Raw genomic sequence first — 26,897 nt, 5'->3', positions numbered from 1 at the left:
GGGCCCCCAGTGCTTTGCCCCTCTGTCTATCTGCCCTGTCCTGGGGTGGTGGACAAACAGATGACAACAGGCAGGAGTATCTGAGATTGGAAGCCTCTAGGCTGAGCCCTCTCTGGGCCTGGCCCCACATCCCTCGTCTGCAGCCTGGTCTGCCTGCCCCATCCCCTGCTCTTTCTCAGCTGGCCTAGGTAGTACCAGGAGCCAGTGGGGAGCCTGGCGGGAGGTGGGGGGTGCCTAGAGCTTTCAAGAAGTGAGAGCACCAACCTGAGGAATGGAGAGGGACCAGCAAGGGAGGCCAGGAAGAGATGGATAGAGGAGACACGTCTCATCTCAGACCCTACAGGGTCCACAGATGGGGACATGAGACCCAGCCAACCCACTGGATGGCCTGGGCAAGTTAACAGAACCTCTCTGTGCTTCATCTGAGGGCATGATGAGAGTTACCCTCGGCCTCCCAGGGCCTACAGGAGTTTCATGTGAGTGGACAGGTGTGAGCTAATAAAGTGCTTTGCAAAGTATAAAACACTGTACAAACCTATGAATCACTAATATCTCCGCAGTTGTTCCCTGCCTGCCCCAGGGAGCCTGCCCTTGGCCAAAATGAACAAACAAGGATGATGACAGGGGACACAGTGGACCCACATAGGCGCCTCTGGGACGAGAGATTTTGCTTGAGACAGCTCCCAGGGCAGCAGGAGTCCCTGTCTGTGCTACAGGGTAAGCCGACCCAAAGCCCAGGAGCCACAGGGTGAGGGCATGGCCCATGCAGGCTCAGAGGGCGGGGTGGCAATTGGGATCCTGCCAGCACCCTGAAGACTGCCTGACACCTCTTTTTGGCTTTGGCAAAGAGCCAGTGGGCATTGCTGAACCCACTGGTCTTGCCTAGGGCTCCTCAGTGACAAGCAGGACTACCTCTGCTGGACTGGGGCAAGGCAAGCTGAGCCCTGGGAACCCTGTCAGAGACAGTGAAGGGTGGGCCAGACAAGGTCAAAAAAGGAGGCCCCTAGGCTTGGGGCTGCTACCAGTTGAGGGTGCCCTTTAACCGAGAGCAGTGCAGGAAGATGGCCCCTTGAGCTGGGTCAGCCAGGGCCAGGGGGTGAACACTGCTTCTGGGCCAAGAAACTGAGTTGGCCTCAGGGTGGTCTCAGAGCATTCCAGAAGGCTGTCCTGGGCCCTTACTCCCAGGCCCTGCCAGTGTTGGCCCTACAGCCATCTCTGCCTCGACTAGTCAGGTTGAGACCCAGGTCACAAGTGCCAGGCTGGGGCAGGGCTGGGGACAGAGCAAGGAGGGACAGGGACAGGGATAATGGGAGGGAATAGAGGACAGTCACAAACTTGGATTGGCCTCCAGAAACGGGGTCAGCTTCTGCTCCAACTCTGTAGCTTCATGAGCAGGGAGTAGCTCCTGGGGTGTCTGGGCGCTAGAGTGGCCTTAGCAGCACCTTGGTCCTTATCACCTGGGGGAGGGCCGCCACGCTGGCCTCATCACCAAGACAGTCACCTCTAGTTCACCTAACGCCTCAAGCAGCCTTTGCAAAATGGGACTTTAAACAGTAGTGACAGGACATTTAAATACGATGTGACAGCTGGGTCCTTGTCAGACCCAGGTGGGCCACAGCCCTGCCTGCAGCATGTGACCCTAAGTCCTGGGTCTCGGAGGAGACCCTGACAAGTGGAACAGGTTTCCTGAGGGGTCTGCTGTATGCCAGCAGGGGAAACCCAGGCTTGTTGCCCACTGTGTCAGCAGCAGGGGTCCTGTAGCCTTGGAGGACAGTGGGGTGGGGGTGGGGTGACATCTGACCAGCAGGTGTTGGCAAAAGGGGATGGGGACTGGTGGCATCTCCCAGTTGGGGGATGAGAGCTAGTGCTGGCTTCCCACAGAGGGTGCTGGGTCCCAGCCAGGAAGACACCACAGGATGCAGTGACCACAGGGGCTCTCCTGGCATGGTCCCTGCCTCCTGGTGAGGCCTGGCTTACTCCCTTGAATAGAGAGTACTTTACCCAGGACAGAAGGCTGGCAGCTTGGTGCCAGACACCCACCCTGGGACACAGCTCCCATCGCTCCCTGCCCCACACTCAGCCTAGGCCAATGCACCCACCACTTCAGCTGTATGACCCGGCCTAGGGCCCTGCTGGCCCCGGTGGGCAGTGGCCAGAGCTGCCCCTCAGACCCTGGTGAGTAAGGGCCTGGCTGGCCAGACCGAGTGGACAGAGAGGGCTCTGGGCTACTCACACCCACTCCTGGACTGGCCGCTTATAGTAGGTGACAGGCTGAGGGCCTGCCTTGTTCTTGAACTGGAAGATGGTGTAGACCAGCACCAGGATGCAGAGGGACAGGATGCAGGGGATGACCACAGCCACGGCGTTCACAGAGCCTGGCATGTCGTTGATGGTCACCATGATGTCCACGTCGTCCTGGGGCAGCCGCCGCTCCTTGCGCCGCTCCACCTCCTTCTGGTTGCAGCCCATCCAGTCACGCAGGATGTTGCGCGGGTAGCCTGGCTCCACGCTCAGTTTTTGGTTGTCAAACTTCCAGTAGTCCCGGCCTTTGTAGAAGTAGGTATAATCTGCAGAAATGCAGCCCAGCGTCACCACTCCCAGACACTTCCAGACACCTGCCCTGGTAGTGTGAGAGGGACAGGGTACTGGGGCAGCAAGGGGGTCAGGCCGAGCTCGGCTGAATCAGGCCAGTAAAAACACAGCTGCAGCTGCAGGTAGGGGCACCCAGGACCTGGAGGGGCCATGTGTTGTCTCAAAGGTCCTGGGAAACCACTGAGAGGCTTTAGGTAGAATTGGGACACATGTTCAATTTGTGCCACCCAGACAAGACCCTTCTCAGCCTGGGGTCACAGCTCTGTCACACTGTGCCCACAGGCCCCTTAGGGAGGTCCTGTCAAGCCCCCAACTTAATGCTTGGACAGCACTGTCTCCCTAGCTCTAGGGCCTCAGTCTGGCTCCTGCTTGAACCAACGGAGTCAGGGAGCAAGATTTCTCCTTTTGTTGACAGCAGACACTGCCTCTCTGTAACTATGAATTCTTTTGGCTTAACATACATCACACACAGATGCAGGGTCTCTGGGACCGTTGTGGGGGAGGGAGAAATAAGTTTTTTAAATTTATGAGACATTTCCCATGCTCCTCCTGGAGGCCTGGTAGCCACCAGCCCCCACGGCTGCTATCAGGCGCTCACACTGTGTCCCCACCAGACTAGGAGCTTCTCAGGGAGAGGAGGCAGGCAGCCCTGCCAATCACTCCTTGAGCAGCCACCCCAGGGCTCCAGCAACAGCGTCCACAGGGGACAAAGCAGCTCATTCAAATGCTCCTCATTGGCCAGCTCCCCACCCTGGCTGGGACTTTCATTGGTCAAGATCCTTGATGTCACTTGTCTCTGAGGCTTCCCCAAAAGGGAGACCGTGTGCGTAAAGCATCAGGTAGACAGGAGAGGCAGCAAATAGCAGCTCTGCCCCAGTAGCCACTGGCTTTCTTGCCAGTGACACCTCCTAGGAGAGCCCCTCCCCAGCTATCTCTAACAAGGGCCCTCCAGCTAGTCACTCTCTCACAGCATTTACTTCCCTTATAGCATTTGTTGCCACCGTTATTTGTTTTCTGCCACTAGACTGGGAGCTATGCAATTCTTGTTCACTGCCACCTCCCCAGCCCCCACCAAAGAAGCTGGCTCTCAGTAATTGTTATGCAGTGAATGAATGAATCCTGTCTTTCTACATAAACTGAGTGCACCAAGATGATGATGATGATGATGATAGCAGCTAAAACTTATATAGCTTGGATCGTGTGCTAGGCAATATTGTAAGTGCTCTACATAATTTTGCTTATTTAGTCCTCATAAAGCCATTATATAAAGGCAGGTACCATTGTTATCCCCATTTTATAGAGGAGAAAACTGAGACGTAAGAGATGGAGGTGGTATGGGAACCCAGCTAACCTGGCTCCAGAGTCTGTGCTTTTGACCAGATGGAGTATTTGGCAAACACTCATGGATACCCACTCTGCACTTGGCCGGCCTGGCTCCTCTTCCTGAGAAGCTCCTAGTCTGGTGGGGAGACGGATTATGAGATGGGCAGCCATGGGGGCTGGTGGCCACCTGGCCTCCAGGAGGAGCATGCGACATGTCTCATAAATTAAAAAACCTTTCTCTCCATCTTCCTGCCCTGAGGCTGTGTGAAAAGCTGCCTTTGAACCACCCATGTCCATCCCTGCTTTTCAGATCTGGTAACTCGAGGAGCCCCTGGCGCACAGCTGAGGACCACTGTGTGAGAAATGCCTTCTTAAGGAGTGAAGTCAGTCTATGAAAACATCTCTCAATCGTGAATCATTCTTGCAGATGAAAAACTGTGACTTGATCTACTGTACGGACGTGGCTAGACATGAGGCAGGTGTCTGCCACCAGCTGGTTTCTCAAACCTGGATTCCCTGAGTGTTTGTCCATGGCACTGATGAGAACCACACAGAATCAGCTCCCCCAACCCCGCCGGCCCTGCCCTTACGTACAGCCTTCCTTGCTGATGAAGGCCCCCTGGGGGGCTTGCGGGATGCCCTTCCACACGGTGATGGGCTTGGGGTAGCCGGGGTCCGTGGCCCGCCGCTCCTCGCTGTAGCGCCAGTACCGCTCGCCTTTGAAAAAGTAGGTCTTGCCCACAGGCTCCCAGCGCAGAGCCGTGTCGATGCCTTCCCGGGGAAGACAGCTGCCCAGCTCGCCCAGGCTGTGTGGGTACCCAGGCTCCACCGTCACCTCCTTAAACACCCAGTACTTGTCACCTGTGGCCAAGAGGAGCCCAGGGTCACTCCTCCGCCATCACTCGGGGCCAGAGGTGTGGCCAGTGCTGCTTGCCCAGCATCAGAGTGTGGGGGAAGGAGAGCCCTCGGTTGGCTTGATCCCCTTGGCCCTTGGCCGGGCAGAGCTTGGGGGCAGGAAGCCAGAAGCCAGTCATGCATCCTGGATGCCTTGCCCTGTGCCGCCTGGGCTCCGCACCCTGCCCGCTTTTCATGCGACATGGGCCTCTCCTCTCTGGTGACCTCGGCTACTCCTACTCCCCCAACCTCTCCCAATGACACTAGCTCTGGGGCTCTCCCGTCCCAGACACCCTAACCCCCCATGGCCTCCCAGAGCTCCTCATCTGCACCACAGCAGGGCTCTCTCCTCACCGCCTTCTATCTCTCAGGTCCCCAAAAGGGACCCTCATCTTCGACCCTCTGCTTCTTTGCTTCTCTCAGAAAGAGGCCTTCTGAGCCTCCTCGCAGCTTGCCTGGCCCTCCAGCATGGGCGGTGCTCTCCCCTGCCAGGACCCCCTCAGAAACAGCCGCCCTCCTCTGCCCTGCCGCGCAGAGCCCGATGGCTCTCTGCCGCGCAGAAACACTCAGTGAATTTGCAGCCTTGGCCTAATGGATCTGGACCACATTCTGGCCTGGCAGCCAAGCCTCTTCGGGATGCGTCCCCACGCGACCTTTCTAGGCCACTACTCACAGCTCTCACGTGGCCGTCAGGTGGGTCTGCTAACCCTTTGTACGACCAGGCATGTCCCACCACAGCTCCTTCACTCAGGCCGTCTGTCCCTCCAGAGTGCCTTCCTTGCTTCTTGCTAACTCTCTGAATCTCAGCCATCTTGGGCCTGGCCCAAGTCAGGATAATTGTTGTGAAACAACCCAGCATGGTGCTGGGCACAAGATGGGCACCCTAGCCCCATCTCCTCTCCCTCCCCTGACCTCTGCAGCCCATGTGACCTCCCTCTGGGCTCTTACAGAACAGACAGGATGGCCCTCCATGGAGCACTGAGTGGTCGTCAATTGCCCATCCCGCCCTCTGCCTCATGCAGATGAAGCCTGTCACCCCACCAACCTTGGCACATACGGACCCTCAATAATCACTTCCTGACTTGATTTCCCCTGTGCATCACCTGCCTGGGGGGATCTGTCCTGTCAGAGTTCAGTGTCTCTTAGGGCTAGAAGGGTGGTTGGAGGGCATCTGCTTCCCACCCTGCCTCTTCCGGTTTAGATGGGGAAAAGGCCATACCAAGAAGCACAGGGGACTGTTCCAGGTCCCACAGCACAGGCTGCATTACCTTTGAAGAAGACAAATCTTCCATCAGCCCTTTCGTAGGCTGCGTCTATGCGGGCAGGCAGGCCCTTCCAGAACTGCTCGATCTGCATGGGGTAGCCCTCCTGCACCCGGTTATTGCGCAGGCGCCAGAACCAGCGATCCTGGGAGGAAATGGGGGAGAGAGGCATGTTGGCCCCACCTCTGGACCCAGTGATCTCAGCTCTGGGGCTCAGGCCCCAGTAACCCCACACCTTCCCTGCACCCAGCCTTGCAACCCTCCATGGGTCTGTCCATCTACTGCTTCTAACTTTCTAACCCTGTGAGGAAGACAGGGTGCTCCTGTGACCCTCCTCATTTGAGCCTCCCGATGGCTCTTGCCTGGCAGTTATGAGACGGAGCAGACAGGCCTGGTGCAGGAGAAGGGGTGCAAGGGAGCTGCAGAGGGTGCCTCCCAGGCCTGGAGTGACCACGTGAGGGCAGCCACGAGTCACTGACGTCAGCTGGGCCAGTTCTCAGCAGGGTGGGAAGTACAGGGTGGTCAGCGAGACTGGGCAGAGCGCCCTCCGCGGGGCTAGCTCCAGCCAGCAGGCGGGGACCTTGGGAAGACCATGCCGTGGGAATTCCCTCAAGACCTGGGTGAATTCAGGTTCCTCTGCTGACAGCTGCGTGACTCAGGGTCTCACTGCAAGTGTGGGCAATAATGGAGGATCCAAAGAGGGATTCTAGGCAAAGTGCCCAGATCAGTATAGGGCACACACCAAGAGTCCAATAAAAACCGCTCCTCTTCTAACTGGTGCCCTGTCCCCACCGCAGCCCTTGGCCGGGAGGCACTCTAGGCAAGGCCTGTGGCCTCCTAGGACCTCAGGTTTCTTATGTGTAAATGGGGATAAAACCTAGACTTGCCTATGAACGGTTCAGTTGAGAGGATCAAAGAAAAGTGAGTGTAGAAGAAGGAATGGGATTCATAAAAGATGGTACAAAAGCTAGTATTTTTAAACGGTGTTTTACATACCACTTTCGCATCCAGTTTTTTAACCTTACTTTTCCTTTTATGACTCTGCTAAGTCCATCTGAGATATACAGAGTCTTAAGAAAGGCCAAGGGACTGACTGAGAGCCACTCTGTGAGGGGCTGGACTGGGCTGACCCACGCCTGCTTCTTGCTCAGGGTCTGAAGCTTGCTGGGGAGGACTTCACGAGGGGCGTGAGGCGCCCTCCTCACTCAGAGCGATGGACACACGCCACTCAGATGCCCCTCAGCGAAGGGCTGACTGCCCCAGCAGCTGGGGGGGGGTGGTTGGCAGGGAGTTTTCTACTGTCAGTCCCTCTGGGGACGGTCTCAGCTTCAGGGAGCTTCGCTCCAGTTCATGCCCTTCCTCTTCCAATGGCTGAGGCAGGGGGTATAAAGGTCCAGCCTTCTGGGGCCCAGTGCGGCATGGCTCTGACAGAGCTTCCTGCAGGGGCGGCCAAGTCTGCAAGGGGCCTACGTTCCCGCATGACTGCTCCTTCTGCTGGCTCCTGCTTCCTTCTCCTCCTTCCCCCAGATGTTGATCCCAAAGGCACCCCCCAATCAAAATCCTATGTTCCACACACCCACTCGGGGTCTGCTCCCTGGGAACCCAACCTGCAGCGCACCAGGCAGGCTGCTGCCCGGTTAGCCTGTGGCTGAAGTGACAGGCACAGGACAGAGACCAGAGGTAGCCTGGCCAGTAGCAGCCTCTCAGGCCCTGGTAGGATCTGGAGTCAGACCCAGCCCCCACCAACCCAGCCCCTACTCCAAGCCTGCCCTCTCCATAGCCGGTACTCATTTGGTCTTCACACATCCTTTGTTAGAGGAATGACTCCCCCAGGTTTCAGATGGGGAAACTGAGGTCCAGAGAAGGGAGGCGGCAGAAGCCAGTCTCCAGCATTTCCCAGCGTTAACCCGGGAAGGTGCGGCAGCATCACCAGTCTTTCCCCTCCCTCTTGGAAACAAATTGAGTCACTGGGCAGCACCAGGAAGAGACCCCATGTCCTGGCCACTGGGCCAGCTCTCATGCGGGCCCCACAGCAGCCTAATCTCGGGGGTGGGAGTATGGGGCAGGGGAGAGTCAACTGGCCCCACCTTAAACACAAACATCTCGCCCCGGAAGAGGGCCACAGTGTTGAAGTTGCCATCACAGATGTTGGGTTTGGCGCCTGGTGTGGATGGCCGGTCCCCGAGCGGTGGCCGAGGCGGCCTGGGCTGGCGCTCATGCTTCCTCTCCGATGGTGAGTGGATCCTGCGGACGGGGAGCGTGGGGAGTGGCCTCGTGGGCTCCAGCGGCTCTGCTGGGGGTCCTGGAGAGAGGGGCCGCATCTTAGAGAGGGGCCAAGCCGTTCCCTGCCCCCTACAGCCATGGCCCATCATCCCCCAGGCAGTTCTGAGCCAGGTCTGCCACATGCCACCTCCTGTCCCCTCTCCCCAATGCAGCTCCCCAATCTTTGAGAAAATAGATGAAAATCAGCATTAGAAGGGAACTCTCATCTTTCCACTCCAAACCTAGTATCTTTCTCTTTTTTCTCTCCTGTCACAGAGCGAGCGTGTCCTTCCTTAGGGCCAGTGTCCCATGCACTCTCTCTCTGCCCCTCTTCATTCTTTATCCCACCCCATGCAGCTTCTGTCCCGTCACCCATTCCAGCTGCTCCATCCATCAAGATCACCAGTGACCGCCATGTTGCCACATCCAATCATTACTCGACTCAAACTTGGATGAGCATAGAAATCATCTGGGGGTTCTGGATAAGATGCAGGTTAGGGCTTAGAGGGCCTGAGCGTCTGCATGTCTTCCAGTTCTAGGCTGATGCCCATGTGGCTGGTCTGAGGCCCACACTTTGAGCAGCAAGATCACAGAAACAGTTGCCTTGAGACACCCTCCTCTCTTTTCCAGGGCCCTGTACTCTCTTGGTTTTCCTCCTTCCTTGTGGCTGTTCCCTCTCAGCCTCCTCTGCTGGCCGCCTGTCCTCATCTGCCCTACACTAAAGGTCGGAGTGCCCCTGGGTCCTCTTCTCTCTCTACATTTTCGTCCCTAGGTTAGTGCTTCTCAACTTGGGCTGCATATTAGGGCCACGGAGGGAGATTTTAAACTCTGTCTGCTCAGGAGGCACCCAGACCAACTAAACTCAGATCTCTGGGGGTGGCATCCCAAGGTCGTTCCAAAGGGCAGCCAAGTTGAGAATCGGTACTCTAGGTGGCATCGTCCAGCTTCATGGCTTTAAAGGCCTTCTGTGTCAGAGCCATCCAGTAGGATGTTCTGTGCTGTTGGAAATGTTCCCTATTTGCACTGTTCAGTACAGTAGCCTCTAGCCACAGCGGCATGTGGCTACTGAGCACTTGAAATGAATGACTAGTTCTTGGTGTGACTGAGGAACTGGAATTTTAATTTAATTTGATTATAACTACCATAAACTTAAATTTCAATAGCCACATGTGACTAGTGGTTACTGTATTAGACACCAAAGATCCCAAATCAATATCCCAGCCCAGATTTTGGAGCTGCAGGTAAATCCTGTTGTCTCACAATTACAAAAGCCAGAAACCTTGGGGTTATCCTTTACTCTCCCTCCTTGCCCTCACCCCCACATCTGATGTGTCAGCAGATCCTGTCCTTTCTACCTTTGAAATACCTCCTGGCACCTGCTGCCCCCACCTGGTGCTCTGCTGCCTCCCCCGTGCAGGTCAGGGCTCGGAGTGGGGCATTTCCCCACAGGGAGGCCTCCTCCTGTGCTGCAGTCCGGGCTGTGGGGCCTGTGCTGTGTTGACAAGCCTTTGTGCAAATAAACCGGTTGTCTCTTCTCACCTGACTTGAGCGGAACAAGACCTTCACATACCAGGGTGAACTGAACTGGGAGAGAGGCGTGGTATGAGGCCCTTCATACCTTAGCCAGACAGCAGGAGCTTCTCATTTTTTTTTTTCCTCTTTTAAGAACAAAGCTCTGGTTACCATACTTGTCACATTGTGGACCTCCCTGGCTAGAGGTGGGACTCTGAGGTGCTCAGTCACCATCTGGCAAAGGACGGAGGCAAGTGCTGGAGGTGAGAGGGAGGTGTGTGGAGGGGAGGTAAAGAAGAGGGCATGGGGGCCCTGTCCTCGCTTTTGTCCTTCCCCGTTACAGCTCAGCCCCTCCCGAGTGTGCCGGGGGAAGCCTGTCCTCTCTGGCCAGGCAAAGACGATAGAAGTCTATAAAGGTCGCACAGCTGGAGCCACAGCAGCAGTGCGGAGGATGGCAGCGCTCCCCCCCCACCCCTCCCCTCCACACACACACACCATAGATCTTCTGGATGCCCTGGAGATCGTCCTGGGGCAGCTTGAAGTTGTGTGTCTCCATGTACTGGTAGAAGGGAGCCATGATGGCGCTGGGGTCGTTGGAGTGCTCCAGTCCCAGGGCATGGCCCAGCTCGTGCACAGCCACCAGGAAGAGGTCGTTCCCTGCGGAGAGGGGCATGGGGAGGTGCCCAGGGCACACTGAGAGGTCAGTTAGTCAGCAGACGCCGAGCACATGCCTCGTGCCAGGCCCTGGGGACACACGGAGAAATGAGACCCAACCCTGCTCTCCAGACCTCTCCACAGAGTGGGGATAAGGAGAAAGAAGACGAGGGAAGCCCAGTGTTCTGGGTGCTTCAGAGATGTCTATAAGGGTCGAGTGGGGATTCTGAGCGGGGCCGGGGGGGGGGGGTCGTTTAAACTTGGAGGAAGTATCATAAAGGTGAGTCTTGGAAGATACGAAGTGGGGAGAATGGATTCAGAGGGAGGAGAGGTAGGGGTGGGGGTGGCGCTCCTGGCACAGGGACTGCTAGAAACATGCTCCAGGGACAGGCAGTTTCCTTCCACTTGGCTCTGGAACAGAGCAGGAGGGGAGGGCAGAGCGCGATGAGGTCAGCCAGGCTGGCGAGCGGGGCTGTGATGCCATGCAGAGGAGTTTGGATGCTTCTCGGCCAGTGGGGGCTTTGGCAGGGGCGGGGGTGGTGATAGGATGAAATCACTGTAGCTGAGGCTGGGAGAGGATTAGAGGGAACAGGCCCTGAGGCAGGGGGAGCAGTGGGGTCAGCCTGGAGGCCCACCCTAGTCCTGGGGTCCAGGAGAGCAGGCGGGCACAGGCAGCAGTGGGAGCCCGGGAGTAGGCAGGGCCTGGCTGGGGCAGCTCTCAGGCAGCAGGACCTCAGCTCCAGAACTGAGCTATTGGCCAATATCGAGGCAGTGTGGTTCAAGGGCAGGTGAAAACACAATCCAGGTGGAACTGAGGCAGCTGCACGGCTGGTGGTTACAAGCCTGGGCCCCTGAGCGTAGTGCCAGCGCTGCCATCTCTCCCCCTGCAGCTCGGTGAATTTGGCCAGTGGGTCTACCTGAGCCTCAGTGTCCTTACTTATAAAATGAGGATCATACCTACCCCACTGGGTTGTGTGAGGATTGAATAAAATACACTTAACGTGTGGGGCGTGGCACTGAGTGGTAGCTGCCGTTGTCATCCTGTGTAGGAAGCTTGGTCACAGGGAAGCCCAATGACCAGAAAGGAAGCACAAGGCCAGTGGAGTTGCAACAACCAGATCCTCTTAAAGCCAACTGCAGCGAGCTCCCATGTTAGGCCTGTGACAGGGCCAGGCCTGACATTGGGGGGATGAAGTAACCCCAGCTTTGGCAAAGAAACACGAGCGGCAGGGAGTTGGGCAGCCATTGTACTGACAGTCCTGGCTCCTGTCTGCCCAGGTACAGACCTTTGCTTGTCTTGACCTCTGGCATCCATTGCCCCTTGAGCCCTGCCTCTTATCTCCTGGCCCTAAGGTGTGTCTTAGCCCATTCCTGCTACCTCTGAGTCCAGGGAAGGTGCCAGGAGTCTAGGAGGTGGTCAGGAGTCCTATTGCCCACTGTGGCCCCAGCGTCACTGGCAAAGTAGCCCTGTCCCAGCCCAGCCGAGGGCCCCAGGGGGGTCATATGGGAGTTGGCATTGTTTGGCCTTCCTGACTAAGGTCTTGGGAAAGTAGAACCCCCATGGGGTAGACCAGGCCGCAGGAAGTGTGTGCCTGCAGTTCTACTGACACCACCCATGTTTTCAGCGAAGCCTCCTTTGAGCAACAGAAAGGAAGGGGGATGGGCAAGATCAGTGCAAGGTTGGCCAAAAGCCTGGGGCTGGCCTTCTGCTGGCGAAGGGCGAGCTGGCGCGAGAAGGCCAGGCCGCCCCCAGCTCCTTCCTCAGGTCCTGGTCCTCTGGCAGCAGGGAACGGTGAGCTCATCTCTGAGCTCCATCCCAAAGAAAGGCGGCTGCTAGCGCCAGCGGAAGGCAGCTCTGCTTCCTGGGGTCCAGTCCTGGCTCAGCTCCTGGCCTGTCCCATGAGCTGGGACAAGCTGTTCAGGGCCTCTGTTTCCCGACAAGGCTCTTCCTCAGGGGCCATCCATGGCGATCTCAGCTGGGGACTGGGGAGCAGGGCTCTGAGCACCTGGGGAGGCTCTAATCCTTTGTCCACGGCCTGTGTCTACTACTCTCCTAGCCTCTGCGCCTGGGTCTGCAGAGAACAGAGTAATCCCTTAAAGGAAAGTGGCCCATGGGTTGGGTCCAGGGACCAAAAGGAAGGGCAGAGCTGGGAGCCGGCCTCCTGCTGCACAGAAACCCCAGAGGCCTCTGGGGGAGCTGGAAGCAGAGGGCTCCCTGAGCCTGTGACCTGTGACGGGAGGGCCAAGGTGCGAGGAGGAGGGGCCCGCTGTGCAGAAGACCCCAGTGCTTCTTGGGCAGGAGGCTGTTAGGGGCCTCACTCCCCAGGAGTGTGAGAGGCCGGGAAGTGGAGTGGTCAGGAGTGCAGTCTCTGGGAGCCACACTGCCTGGTTTGAATCCTAGCTCTGCCATGCCCTAGCAATGTGACATTTAAAATCTCTTCCTCTGTAAGATGAAGGGAACAATGGCACCTTCATCGTAAGAACGGGGGTGAAGATTAATGAGGCAAGGCATGTAACGCGCTCATCTGCCTCCTGGCACAGAAGTATTGCTCTTTATTAGCAAGGTCATGTTGAGCTGTGAGGACCAGCGCCCCCTGATAGGGGGTGTTCCTGTCAGTCCCTGGGCCTCCAAGCAATCCCCAGCGGTCTCCTGGGCTACTCAAGTGGACCTTGTCTCTGCACCATTCCCTTCTCTTTAGAACCTCCATATATGGTGATTCCCATCTCATCAACGCCCCCAGACTCCCAAGGGTTATAGCATTTCCTTTCGCCTCTGTTCTTCTGCCAGTGCTGTTCCCTGCACCTGGAATAACCTTACTCCTTCCAAGTTCAGCTCAGTGCCTCTCTTCCAGGAAGCCTTCCTTGGTTTCCCAGCCAGCAGGGCGTGCTCCCTCCTCTGCACTCTCTGGCATTGACTGCCGTCTGCCCCACATTATCACTGCAGTGTGCACTCTCATCCGCCCCAGGACTGTGGGCTCCCTGAGGGCAAGCTTTGTGCTCGACAGGGTGAAGTGACAACACCCAGCATGGAACAATGCCAGGAGCTCAATATTTTTCCAAGGGTGGTCCTTGGATCACCTGCAGCAGAACCAACTGTTAAAAATGCAGGGTCCTAGGCCGGGCGCTGTGGCTCACGCCTGTAATCCTAGCTCTTGGGAGGCCGAGGCGGGCGGATTGCTCAAGGTCAGGAGTTCAAAACCAGCCTGAGCAAGAGCGAGACCCCCGTCTCTACTATAAATAGAAAGAAATTAATTGGCCAACTGATATATATATATAAAAAATTAGCTGGGCATGGTGGCGCATGCCTGTAGTCCCAGCTACTCGGGAGGCTGAGGCAGAAGGATCACTCAAGCCCAGGAGTTTGAGGTTGCTGTGAGCTAGGCTGACGCCACGGCACTCACTCTAGCCTGGACAACAAAGTGAGACTCTGTCTCAAAAAAAAAAAAAAAAAAAAAATGCAGGGTCCTGGGTCCCACCTGTCTCTGCCACTTTCCAACTAAATTTCTTTTTACTTTTTATTCATTTTAATTACTTTTTTGAGATAGAGGTTGGGGGGAGTCTCACTATGTTGCTCAGGCTGGTCTGGACTCCTGGCCTCAAGCAATTCTCCTACCTTGGCCTCCCAAGTAGCTGGGATTACAGGTGTGAGCCAGCTCAAGAAATTCACCTTCCTGCTCTGTAAAATGGGGATTATAACTGCTGGCCCGCCTCCTGGGGGTGGGGAGAGGGTTATCGAGGTAAGCATGGAAGGGCTCTGCTCTGTGGAGAAGGGTATGGTCATGGCGACTTTTCCTGTCTTGTCACCTCCCCTACACAGGAGCAGCTCAGGGCTGGGCTCCCTCCCAGCAGAGCTTAGTGACTATCTGCTGACTTCACTGCTTGACTCATTTGAAAGAAATGAGGACAGACAACGCCTGAAAGTAGCCCCAGAAACAGACTTAAAGGTCTGGTGGCCGAGCTGGCCCCTCCACACAGACTCTAGTTGGGGTGGGGGGAGGAACGCAGAACCACCTTGGGGATCAGTGGCTCTCTGGGGTATGAGGTTCTGATTGAGGAGGTTTGGATTGGCATGTGGGTAAGTAACTTTTTTTTTTAAGTCCCCAGGTGAATTATATAATGGTTGGGATGGGCTGACACAACCTGAACCAAATGCTCAACTGTCACGTCACCAAAAGTGGGGCAACCCGCATCGTACGTGCTTCCCGATGGGATGACCAGGAAGTACCAGCACCACGTAGGAAGTATCCTTGCCAGAAACGTGAACCTCAATCTGGTCAGGCCTGTGGCTCTAATTAACAATATTAAGGAATTATGGGGGAGGGAGACACGTTAAAAGCGAACCTGAATCTAGTCAGGCCAAATGACTGTCTCGGGACACACGCACGAAGCAGTTTGTTCAGCAGCTATATGGAGGGAAACGTGTTGGGGGGTGTTTTCAATTAAAAGCATTTTAAGAGCCACGTCAGCCACGTGTGATGTGTGAACTTGTTTGGATCCTGATTCAGGCAAACCACCGTAAAAGACATTTTTGAGGTAATTTGGGAAAGGGAACACAAACTGGGTATTAGATTTTAGGAAATGGTTAAGTTTGTTGAGTTTTTTTTGTTTTTTGTTTTTTGTTTTTGAGACAGAGTCTCGCTTTGTTTTCCCAGGCTAGAGTGAGTACCATGGCGTCAGCCTAGCTCACAGCAACCTCAAACTCCTGGGCTCAAGCGATCCGCCTGCCTCAGCCTCCCAAGTAGCTGGGACTACAGGCCTGCGCCACCATGCCCAGCTAAATTTTTCTATATATATTAGTTGGCCAATTAATTTCTTTCTGTTTATAGTAGAGACGGGGGTCTCACTCTTGCTCAGGCTGGTTTCGAACTCCTGACCTCGAGCAATCCACCCGCCTCAGCCTCCCAGAGTGCTAGGATTACAGGCGAGAGCCGCCGCGCCCAGCTAGTTTGTTGGGTTTGATAATGATTTTGTGGTTATGTTAAAAGTCAATCTGTTAGGTGCACACCAATGTGTTTACAGGTGAAATGAGGTCGTGTCTAGGATTTTCTTTGAGATACACCAGCCAGAAAATAAAAGTGGTTGTGGGTATATGAAATAGGAACGGCACAATGTTGATAGCTGCTGAAGCAGGTTGGGGGGACCCGGGGAATAATACCATTCTCCCTGCTTTTGTGAGTTGGAAGTTTTTCATAACGAAAGATTAGATAAAAAGAAGGCAAATCATCAAAAAATTCCCAAGAAATTCTACTCCCTCCCTCCCTCCCTGAGTCTACAAGATTAAATGAGATAATATACAGGTGCTCAATAAATCTTGGTTCCTTTCCTCTCATTCCAAAACCTGTCTTTGGGCGATCCGTGGCATTCCAGTTCACCAGCCAGGGTCTATTGCTGCAGTTATGAGCTGGGTCTGGACAGAACATTCTTGGTTTTCCAGAGCAGAGCAAAGTCCTGACTCTTCTCCAAAGAAGACAGTAGCCATCTTGGGATTTCTATCAGAATTGGTGATCTTTCACCAAAGGTGGAGTGGGACAGATGCGGGGGTGCTGGGACGGTGCCACAGGTCCCAGGTCTTTCCCACTCACACCACCGGTTCTTGGGACTTGGGGGCTGGGCCCAACAAGTTCTCCAGCAGCAAGTGGGTGTGTGAAGGGCACACCCCCAGTGCTGGGCAGAAAGGGAGGGTGGAGGGGTGGGGGTGTCTTCCCAGTGCCTCGTTTGGACAACACCCTTTTGAAAATTCATTTGTCTTTATCAGGGATATGACTAAAACCTTATCAGCTAACAGTGCCTGGCACATAACAGGGCCTCAAAAAGGTTAGTTCTCTTCTGCTCACACCTTATCAGTTAGCACAGACAGCCATTCCAAAAATAAGACTGACCAGAAGCAGGAAGAAGGCTTCTGAGTGGCTTTCAGGTCCTAATAAACGTGGACCCAGGAAAAAAAAAAAAAAAAAAAAAAAACAAAAACAAAAATAAGACTGAGATAACAGGTATTCAAAAGGTCAGGAAACACATCCAGGACATGGGGAAAAGACACCAGGGCAAAGGAAGTGGAGCTTGATAGGAAAGGGGACAAAGAGAAATTTAACAGGTTGATAATTTTGCCCAGGCTGGGCCTTGGCCAAACCATTTCCTGAACCAACCTTGACAGATAACCCTGAGTTGCCAATCCCTGATCCAGGCAATGATATAAAATGTCCTGGAGGAGGCGACCCCGTCTACAGACACCAGACGTGGGCTCTGAGGAAATGGGCCTTGGAGCGTCTGCACTCAACCTGAAGCATTGCTGAGGGCAGGAAAGAAGGATGCCCCGTGTTTCCCAAACTCGCTTGAACTTCAGAGTCGGGATGTCCAGGTGTCGTCCCTGGGAACCGGGTTTATAATGAGAACTCCAGCTGGCTCTTATGATCAGGCAAGTTGGGGAAACTGGGAGTTTAGATAGTGTTTCTCAAGGTGGTGACCACCGGTATCAGAAGCCCCTGGGAATTAGACCAATTGCAAATTTCCAGGCACTACTCCAGACCCAGAGAATCAGAATAGCAAGAAGTTAGGAGCCTGGAATCTGCATTCTTTTTTTTCTGAGACAGAGTCTCACTCTGTTGCCCAGGCTAGAGTGCCGTGGCGTCAGCCTAGCTCACAGCAACCCCAAACTCCTGGGCTCAAGCAATCCTGCTGCCTCAGCCTCCCGACTACAGGCATGTGCCACCATGCCCGGCTAATTTTTTCTATATATTTTTAGTTGGCCAATTAATTTCTTTCTATTTATAGTAGAGACGGGGTCTCGCTCTTGCTCAGGCTGGTCTCAAACTTCTGACCTTGAGTAATCCGCCCGACTCAGGGAATCTGAATTCTTAAAAATGGTTTCTAGGTGATTCTGCTGTGCCCTGCAGTTTGAGAACCATGGAAGCTTACTTAGCACAGTGGCTCCAGGGTCATAGTCCCCAGGTTCAAGGTCTGATTTCACCACTCACCAACTATGTGACCTTAGGTAGGTTACTGAATGTTTCTCTATACCTCAGTTTACCTAGCTATAAAATGAGGATAGTAATATCTACCTATTATAATAATTTAATATTATTCTATATCATATAATTCAATGACATATTACTTAATATATAATTAAATTTAATTATGTAGTTTTGTTATATATTTTATATAATATAATAATTTCATGGAAAGCACTTAGCATGGGCCTTAGAACATTAGCATAACCATTAATTGTCATCTATTATAATCTTTTTTTCTTTTTTGAGATAGAGTCTTAGTCTGTTGCCTGGGATAGAGTGCCATGGTGTGAGCCTAGCTCACAGCAACCTCAAACTCCTGGGCTCAAGTGATCCTTCTGCCTCAGCCTCCCGAGTAGCTGGGACTACAGGCATGTGCCACCATGCCCGGCTAATTTTTCTATATATTTTTAGTTGTCCAGCTAATTTATTTCTATTTTTAGGAGAGATGGGGTCTCACTCTTGCTCAGGCTGGTCTTGAACTCCTGACCTTGAGCAATCCTCCTGCCTCGGCCTCCCAAAGTGCTAGGATTATAGGTCTGAGCCACCACGCCCAGCCAAATTGTCATCTATTATAATCTAAAAGCCAGAATCCTCTGTCCATTTTCCTTCAGACCCCAGCTGCATTTTCTTGGTACCTCTGCTCCAGCCTGCAGTAGAGTCTGCCTGTGACAGGGTTACTTAAATGCACACATCTGTCTCCCCCACTTGACGCTGGACTGCAAGAGGGCAGAGACCATGCCTTTTTTTTTTTTTTTTTTTTAAATACATAAATGTTTGGCTCCCCTGGGCTTCACAGCACTCTATGTCATGTCACAACAGAGTTGGAAGGGACCTTAGCGAGCACTGAATCTAGCCCCTCACTTTGCAGATAGGGAGACTGAGGGTGAATTATTTGTCCCTTGTCACATAGCCAGGTAGTTGAACTGAGGTTTCAGCCCCAGCCACCATCCAGCAATACCATTTGAGCACTGAACTCTTCGTCTTAAAAATGGGCATGATAATGTCCATTTGCCTATCATGTACTAAGCAAGTGCCTTGTGAGTGAATGTTAACGAGGAACTCTTTGGCAACCTGGATGATATTGTTACAATTGCTGCACAGAATTGACTCTGGCTCCATAAATATTCACTGAGTCATGGTGGTGGAGGCAAATTATCCAAGGATGAAAGAGTAATTATGGGGCCTGTTACCTCTGAAGCTGACATAAAGAAGAGTGTTGGTCACGTTATTTGTAAGGCCTTTGACACCCTCATCACTCAGGCCAGAGCCCACCACTTTCAGATCCCACTTTCAGCTTTAGTGCCTTTTTACCTTTTGCTTCCCTCTCTGATCCATTACTTTATCCTCTTATTCATGGTCTAACCCCTCCCTCCTGCCTCAGCCCAATTAGACCATCTCCTAAGTGATCTGACCCATCTCCATGGCCCTGGCCCTGGTGGATCAAGTGTTAAATATTATCAGAGACCACACTCCCACCCTCTTAGGTTCTTGGTTCTTGGACAAGAAGCTCTAGAAAGCAGGAAACTCATCTATGGTGTCCTCTAAGCTCTTCCTCAGGGCTTCTTTCCCAAGAACTGAGCAACCAAGACTACCCACGTCCCCTTGTGGCCTTACCATCATGGTTGGCATTTCCTAGCGTCCATGGCTCGTCCGAGTCAAAGTGAGTGTCTCCTCCAATCCCTGGGCCGGGGAAGTAGGCATGGGCCAGGAATCCCCCTTCCCCATCAAAGGGGGAGCTGTCGCCATGGAAACCAGAAGCAAAGAAGATCATGATGTCTGCCTCCTTCCGGTCACTTTTGATCTCATGGTATGGCACCTCTTCAAAGGTCAGCGGGGTCACCTTCTGCCACACATCGAAAGCCTGGCGAATAGCTTTCCGGGTGTCTAGCTCACCCACCTTTGGGGTGTAGTTGTGAATGCTGGTGAGAGAGGGAGACTCATTAGCAAGGAGTAGACAGTAAGAGACTAGAAGAGCTAGAAGCAGCATCCAAGACAATAGGGCCCAGTGACCTTCACATTTTGAACCCTAGAATCTTGCTGAGCTGCCCCAGGGGTCGAAGAAGAGGTGGAGTGGGCAGAGCTCTGGAGCCCTGCCCCTGCCTCGATCAGAATAGCTTTGCTTTAATCGGTGTTTTATATTTGATCTCCAACAAAGTTTGTGTTGAATAAAAGATTCCACTCCAATCTATAGAAAAGATTCCACTCCAATCTATAGAAAAAACAAGTTGGTAGATAGCATTTTCTAAAAAGTTATTTTAAAAATATTCAAACAGTGGAGAGGAGTTTAAGTGAAAAGTCACTTTAGAAAAATCTTTGGCACCAACTACTGCTTGTCTACCTAGAAGCTGGTATAGGGCAGCATGTGATTTAATCTGTTATAGATTTAGCTGTTTAGGGTTACTATGTCCATATTGCATGATCCTCCACAAAGGAGCATCATTACTTCTTGGTGCTCTGCCCTGTGAATGCCCGGGGCATGGATTATTCTACCCATTCCATAAGTAAGGAAACTGAAGCCCAGAGAGGTTGGGTGATAACGTTAAGGTCAGAGTTGGGACAGAACCCAGTTCTTCTTTCTCTTGGTCCACACTGGCTTTTTAGGAGACCCAAAAGTTTATCCAGTTTCTAACCCAGATTCTTGTTAAGTTTCCTTCCCTGTGTTGGGAATCGCAGGTGAAGTCCCTGAGGCTGACTTGGGTGGGGAGGGCATCTGGGTTAAAGGAGGTGGAGTTTGGCAGGCAGTGACAGGGAGAATGAATGAAGCCAGGTTCTTTATCACAGTTGAAACTTACCAAATAAGCTGTACTCCACTTTCTGTAATCTAAAAACCATAGGCATCTAAACAGAACACAACTAATGAGCCCCCAAAAGACCAAATAAACCTGAAGTAGGAGTGACAGCACCCTGTGGAAGACACAAGGAGGACAGAGTCATAGGCTCTCAGCACCTGGTCCTAATCACCCACCTACACTGTGAGCCTCTGAGACTCAGGCCAGGAAAACCAGAGTGAAGGGGAGTCAGAGCACCTGTAGGTGATGTGTTTTTGCCTCCACTTCTGTCCAGTCAGGGCATAGCGCTTGTTTCTCCGCCTACGGCTCAAGTGGGGGTGATCGGGGACTCCACATCGGGGTTTCTTCATCCACCTGGGCAGAAGGAGGAGACACACACATGCACACACATATACACGCTGTGGTCCCTGGGCACTCCAGGAGGCATTGCATGATCCTGGTCCCAGCCTGAAAGGCAACGGGCAGCCTCAACCTACACTCTGGGACCCTTGGCCTGAAGGGCCCCGACAGGAACGTGATTGGCCCCAACAGGAACATGATTGGCTGACTGATTCATTAATTCATGCACTTAAACAACCAAATGTGGAGAAGCAGTGCTGTATCAAGACTGGGAATCAGAAGACAAGGACTTGGTAAGTTCCAGCTCCATTCACCACTAATCACAGGGCCACAGGCAAGCGACTGAACCAAGGTGAACCTCAGTTTCCTCATCTGCAACATGAGAATTACGATTCTTTGCTGTTTCTAGGAGGCAGTGAGTCTCCAAGGAGGGAGAATGTGTGAAAATGCTCTGCACGTGCAATTAGAACACGTCACTCCCTGGTTAACAGCCCCCAACGACTTCCCCAAACACTAGAATAAAATCCAAGCTTTTCATTCCAGCCCACAAAGTCCCACATGATCTAGCCCCTGCCTACCTGTCCAATAACATCACCCACATCCCCTCATATCCTATGCGCCAGCAATGGCGACCTTCTTGCTGTTCCTTGAACATGCTAAGCCTAGTCCCACTCCGGGTTCTTTCCATTTGCCGTTTCCTCTACTTGCAATGTTCTTCCTCTTCGGGTGGTTTGTTCCTGTACTTTGTTAAGGTCTCTGCTCAAATGTCACCCCTTCAGAGAGGACTTCCCTGTCCACCTTATCTAAAATAGTCCCCCCCAATCCCACTGCTATCTGCTTATCCTGCTTAATTTTTCTTCATACCGTGTATCACTTCCTGCAATTATATTATATATTTGCTGCTTATTTATTCTTTGTCTCTCTCCCCAGATTCTAAGCTCCATAAGGACAGGCACCTTGCCTGTGTCCCCAGGGCTGGCACAGTGCCTGACACAGAAGGGGTTCAATCATGACTTGTTGACTGAATGAATGAATGCATAAATGAATGAATCAGAACTACTCAACAGTAGAATGGCAGAACATGGAGGGCAGCAAATCCTCTTTCACTGTGAGTGTTTAAGAAGTGGCTGAACAGCTAGCTATAGGACTTGGAACGTAATTCTCTGCAGCACTTATCACATTGTATTGTGAATTTTGTTTTTGAGACAGAGTCTCATTCTGTTGCCTGGAATAGAATGCCATGGCGTCAGCCTAGCTCACAGCAACCTCAAACTCCTGGGCTCAAGGAATCCTCTTGCCTCAGCCTCCTGAGTAGCTGGGACTACAGGCATGCACCACCATGCCCGGCTAATTTTTTAAATATAATTTTAGTTGTCCAGCTAATTTCTTTCTATTTTTAGTAGAGACAGGGTTTCGCTCTTGCTGAGGCTGGTCTCGAACTCCTGAGCTCAAACGATCCTCCTGCCTCAGCCTCCCAGAGTGCTAGGATTACAGGCATGAGTCTGTTGTCTCTAATAAGTGGTAAATTCTTTGAGGACAGGACTATGTCATATTTATCATTGTGTCCTCAGAAACTAACTTAGTGCCTAGAACTAAGTAAATCCTGATAACTGTTATCAGGTAAAGTTACATTAGGGAACAGTAAGCCTGGGACATCATTAGGGACTTTTTAAAAAGGGGCCAAGGTAGGAGACTTTAAAGATCATGGCTGATTGGGATCCTGCATTTTATGTCCATCCCTGTGCTGGCCTAATGACCAACTCACTACACTACAGCACAGGATTGCTGAGAGGGAAGGCAGTCTGACCTCGTTTGCAGTTAAAAGCAGTTGCAGTGTAGGGAAAGAAGACAGAGACTATTTTAACCAAATATCAAAAGCCCCTCGAGGGAATTGCCCAGGTCTTACTCCTCTTCGTAGGCTCCATGTTGCCTAGAGAATGCCCCATACTCAAAACTCAATAATAAAAGACATAATAATAACCATACCATGCATTGGTATAAACATTTATAATTTTTACAATGTTCATATGCATTTAAAATTTTTGATTCTCAAGACAAGCCCGTGAGGTAGTCAGAAATTATTATCCCCACTTTACATTTGAGGGGAAGATACAAGATAAATCGAGTAACTTGTAAAACATAGAAAACAGCGAGGCAGGACTGGAACTTAGCTGAATGAATACATGAACTGTTAATTAATGCAATTTAACAAACACAGCCTGGAGCTTTTATGTTTTCTGTCAGTGCTTACCACAAGGCTGAGCTAGAGGAACCATGCTGCTGACTGACTGACTGAATGAATGAATGAGTATGTGCCTTTCCCAAGGTAGACATTCAAAAATCGTACTTGAAATTGCTACTCTAGCTTCCTTTTACTAACAGTCCCTGGGGAGAGAACCAAGAGCCACCCCTGCTACTGCAAGGCAGGGTTAGACCTGGAATGGCCCCGCGGGGAGGAAACAGGCCCAGAGAGAGGCAGCTGTAGCCCTACGTCACAGAGTGGAGCTGGAACTCAGGTCTGTAAATTCCACCTCAACGCCGCAGGTCTTGGGTTAGGCGTGAGTGGCTTCCTCCTTCCCGAGCTTTCAGACCACCATTCCCGGCCTTCCTACGGGCAGAACTGCAAGTGGGAAATGCCATCCTCTCGCCTCACATCGTTCCCTCCGCCTCCTCCTTTCACCGTGCACCTGCCACTCTCTGAACCCTGTCCAGCAGGCCTGGGGCTTTCTGGAATGGAGTAAAACCCACGGCCAGGTGGTGCCCCAGCAGCGACACCAGCGCTCCTGCCCCAGGGTGCGCCGCCACGAGGCCTGCACACAGCCCTCAAAATAACCTCCGCTTTGAAAGGCGGCCGGGCTCTCTTTCCCCAGCTCACTCGAGAGGCCACAGGGCCAAGGGATCCACCGTATGTATACCTGACATCACAGGAGCAGTCAAACGCCTGAGCTCAGAATTTCACAATCTCACAGTCAGAGAATCCTAGGGATAGGAAATGTTCACCCAGAATTTTAGGATCCTAAAACCCCAGACTCACCCTCACCAAGCTTATTTTTTTTGAGATAGAGTCTCACTCTGTTGCTGGGGCTAGAGTGCCGTGGCGTCAGCCTAGCTCACGGCAACCTCAAACTCCTGGGCTCAAGCGATCCTACTGCCTCAGCCTCCCGAGTAGCTGGGACTACAGGCATGCGCCACCCTGCCTGGCTAATTTTTTCTATATATTTTTAGTTGCTCAGCTAATTTCTTTCTATTTTTTTTTAGTAGAGACAGGGTCTCGCTTTTGCTCAGGCTGGTCTTGAACTCCTGAGCTCAAGCAATCCTCCAGTCTCAGCCTCCCAGAGTGCTAGGATTATAGGTTTGAGCCACCATGCCTGGCCTCACCAAATTTTAAAAGCTTGGATGCTTAGAGTAATAGAATCCAGAATTTGAAAGCCATAAACCCAACAGTCACCTTTGCAAATAAATGAACACACTGAGATCCAGAGAGATGATTCTCTCAAGGAGTGACTTACCCAAGGGGCAAACTGATCCTTGGTCCACAATCGGGTGCATTTCCTATTCCTCTCCCAACTCCCCAGTGTCCTCACCCAGCCCTGCTAGGCTCCTGCCCTTACTACCTCCTTAGGAAATTCACTCCGTGCCTTCATGGCATGAATGGGTTTTCTCAAACAGCTTTCATAGCTATTTCTTAAATTTAAGCCTGTTCAACTCTCTCCCATCTTAAACAAACCAAGCAAGCTTCATCCTCTTGAGCTACCACCCATTGCTCCTCCCCTACTCGGTCAAGCTTGACTGTGTTCCCTCCACTTGCCATCTCTACTCCTCTCCTCCCCTTCTCCTTGCTGCAGTCTGACTCTGTCTCTGCCATTCCGCTGAGGTTAACAACCACCACCCGTTTGTCACTAAACTCAGCAGATACCTTTCGGTCCTGCTCCTGTTGGGCCACTCTGCAGCAGCGGGCGCTGCGGACACTGCCCCTCTCTGCCAGGACATCACATCACACCCATCGGGCTTCCTCTTCCACTCCAGCTGCTCCTTCTCAGCTGGCTTTGTGCGGTTCTATCCCCAGCACCCTTCTCTTCTTCCTCTTTCTACTCTCCCCAGAGTGATCGCAATCATCCTCGTGGCTCGATTTACTTGTTCCTACCTCCTAAATGCCTCCCTGAGACTCAGTGCTTCCCTCTGCGCTCTAGACTGGTGTGGCTGGATGACTGTGTTTGTCACTGGACAGTGAGCCTCTGGCAGACAGGAGGACGGGACCAAGCACGGTGCCTGGCACATGCAGACACTCAGCACGTGTTTGGTAAGTGGAAAAAATGGGACGAGAGTTGCCATCTCATTATATCATTCAAGAGTTTTCTGTATCCAGTGAGACTTGTACATGGCAGGGAACTATAGTCAGCTACTCATAGAAATGTAAGTTACTAGAGCCCGAGGAGATTTAGGAGACTGTTTGTAACCCAACCCCTCATTGTACTGATAAGGAAACTGAGGCCCAGAAGGGTTAAGCGACTTGTCTCCAAGGTCGCACAGTAAGTGGATGGCTTGGCCAGGACTCTCATCCCAGCACGTCGCAGCTCACATAGGAAAGGGCACTTCGGGGTGCTCCCTCCCAGGATGGCGCTGCAAGAGGAGAAGACAGAAGAAGGTAGGACAGGCATGCGGTGTACACGGGCCATGACAAATGTAAACCCAGATGTAAGTCCAGAAAGTTCAAAGGCACAATGTCCTACGCAAATCTTACTCGATCGTTGTCTGATCCAACACACCGGTGACTGGGATCCCGTAAAACTGCTGCATAGTGGAGACTGCTGACTGTAAGGCCTTCCCTGAGTGCAACGCCGACGCCCGGGAGTCATAGGGAAGCAGATAGCCGTACGACTTCAACCAGTTCTGGAAGACACGCGAGAGAAAAGCTGGAGAAGGCTTCTGTTCTACGCGAAATTTGCCCTTAAAACTAGGGATCATTTTACCCAAATGACTTGTGAACGCATGCTCTGGTTTCTTCCTCTATTCTGCAGACACTGTCAAATTAATCTCCAGAAAACACAGCTCTTACTGGCTCACTCCCCTGCTATAAACCTTTCCTTGAGTCTCTACTGGCAATGGAATAAAGACCAAATTTGAATTCAGAGCTTGCCACTAGCCTGCCTTTTTACTTATTTATTCAGTGCTTTCCATGGATATCAGACTCAACGTGCAAGAGCACAAGAACAGTTGATTCTCTCAAGTAAGCTGGTCTCTGGAAAATGTTGTGCCAACCAGAAACCCAGTGTGCCTCCAGTCAGAGTCTGATGAAGAATCATTTTGCAGAGTATCTACTGGCAGGAGGTTATATACAATCTTTATTGCTAATCTCTCCTAAAAGGCAAGCCATTATAAATAACTATATATGAATAAAACATTGTATTATTTTATCTAAATATAAACAATATGTGTATAGAAAAAATCTAGAAGGGTACACATACAAATTAATATTTATGTAGGAGAATTCCTTGTTTTTAGGAAATACACAATGAAGTATTCAGGCTTACATGATGCATGATGTCTGCAACTTATTCTTGAATGGATTCAGAAATACATATATAGAGAGAGACAGAAAAGGAGAAAAGAGATAAATAAAGCAAATGTAGTAAAATGTTAACAGTTGAGGAATCCGAGTGAAAGGTATTCAGGAATTCGTTTTTCCTATTTTTGAAAACTTTTCTGAAAGTCCTTTTTAAAAAAATAATATGAATGGATGAACGAGATTAAAAGAAAAAAAAATAAAAAAATAATAAAGGATTAACTGTGATAATCTCCTTTGATTATAGTATCATGGGCACTTTTTTTTTTTTTTATGTGCTTTTCTGTTTTCTGACTTTTATGCATGGAATTTTTTTTTAAAGGAAGAAAACTTTATCAGGGCAAGAGACTCTGAAAGAAGCTTGGGTGATGGAGCCCAAACAAGCACCAATGTGAAGGATGTAATGGTGATTATTCCCACCAAAAAGCAGGAGGGGATGGAAACCTGAAGAAACAAGAGCATCAGGAAATAACCTGTGGCATCAATTGGCAAGAGAGGAAAACATCCATGAATTTCCTGAGACCACAAGCATTGCCGGGAGCACTTCCATATGGCCACCTAGAAGCTAGTAACCCCATCTTCCATTCTCAGAGGGTTGTCCTGAGCAAGTGAGCTAATGAAGGTATGACTCCCTTCTTATCTACAGCTTTTGTTTCCTGTTTCTATATGAACAGGCTTATTGTGGCTGTGTCTTTTATTA

At 51.8% G+C, this 26,897-nt stretch overlaps 1 protein-coding gene across 1 annotated transcript; it reads right to left on the bottom strand.

The window, feature by feature from the left end:
- Positions 1 to 69: 69 nt before the first annotated feature.
- On the bottom strand, positions 70 to 26,358 carry MMP24 (matrix metallopeptidase 24). The gene is made up of 8 exons (XM_012754811.2): positions 25,376 to 26,358; positions 20,533 to 20,649; positions 19,121 to 19,425; positions 10,341 to 10,502; positions 8,159 to 8,373; positions 6,078 to 6,216; positions 4,510 to 4,776; positions 70 to 2,567 (listed from the first exon to the last, which is right to left on the bottom strand). Exons 1-8 carry the CDS (start codon positions 25,597 to 25,599, stop codon positions 2,230 to 2,232), a joined length of 1,767 nt encoding a protein of 588 aa, XP_012610265.1. The 5' UTR covers positions 25,600 to 26,358; the 3' UTR covers positions 70 to 2,229.
- Between the last annotated feature and the right edge of the window lie 539 nt (positions 26,359 to 26,897).

This window comes from Microcebus murinus, chromosome 16, assembly GCF_040939455.1.
Source record: "Microcebus murinus isolate Inina chromosome 16, M.murinus_Inina_mat1.0, whole genome shotgun sequence".
Classification (NCBI taxonomy): Eukaryota; Metazoa; Chordata; class Mammalia; order Primates; family Cheirogaleidae; genus Microcebus; species Microcebus murinus.
The sequence above is the reverse complement of the archived record's forward strand: the minus strand, read 5'-3'. Positions and strand labels throughout refer to the sequence as shown.

What these genes read in the sequence shown, in the direction of transcription:
- MMP24 (XM_012754811.2), bottom strand. Translation starts at nt 25,599, where the DNA reads ATGATCCCTAGTTTTAAGGGCAAATTTCGCGTAGAACAGAAGCCTTCT. An exon ending in AAGATTTGTCTTCTTCAAAG is followed by an intron (nt 4,777 to 6,077) that starts GTAATGCAGCCT and finishes TCTTGGCCACAG; the next exon opens with GTGACAAGTACTGGGTGTTT. An exon ending in CTTCATCAGCAAGGAAGGCT is followed by an intron (nt 2,568 to 4,509) that starts GTACGTAAGGGC and finishes GCATTTCTGCAG; the next exon opens with ATTATACCTACTTCTACAAA.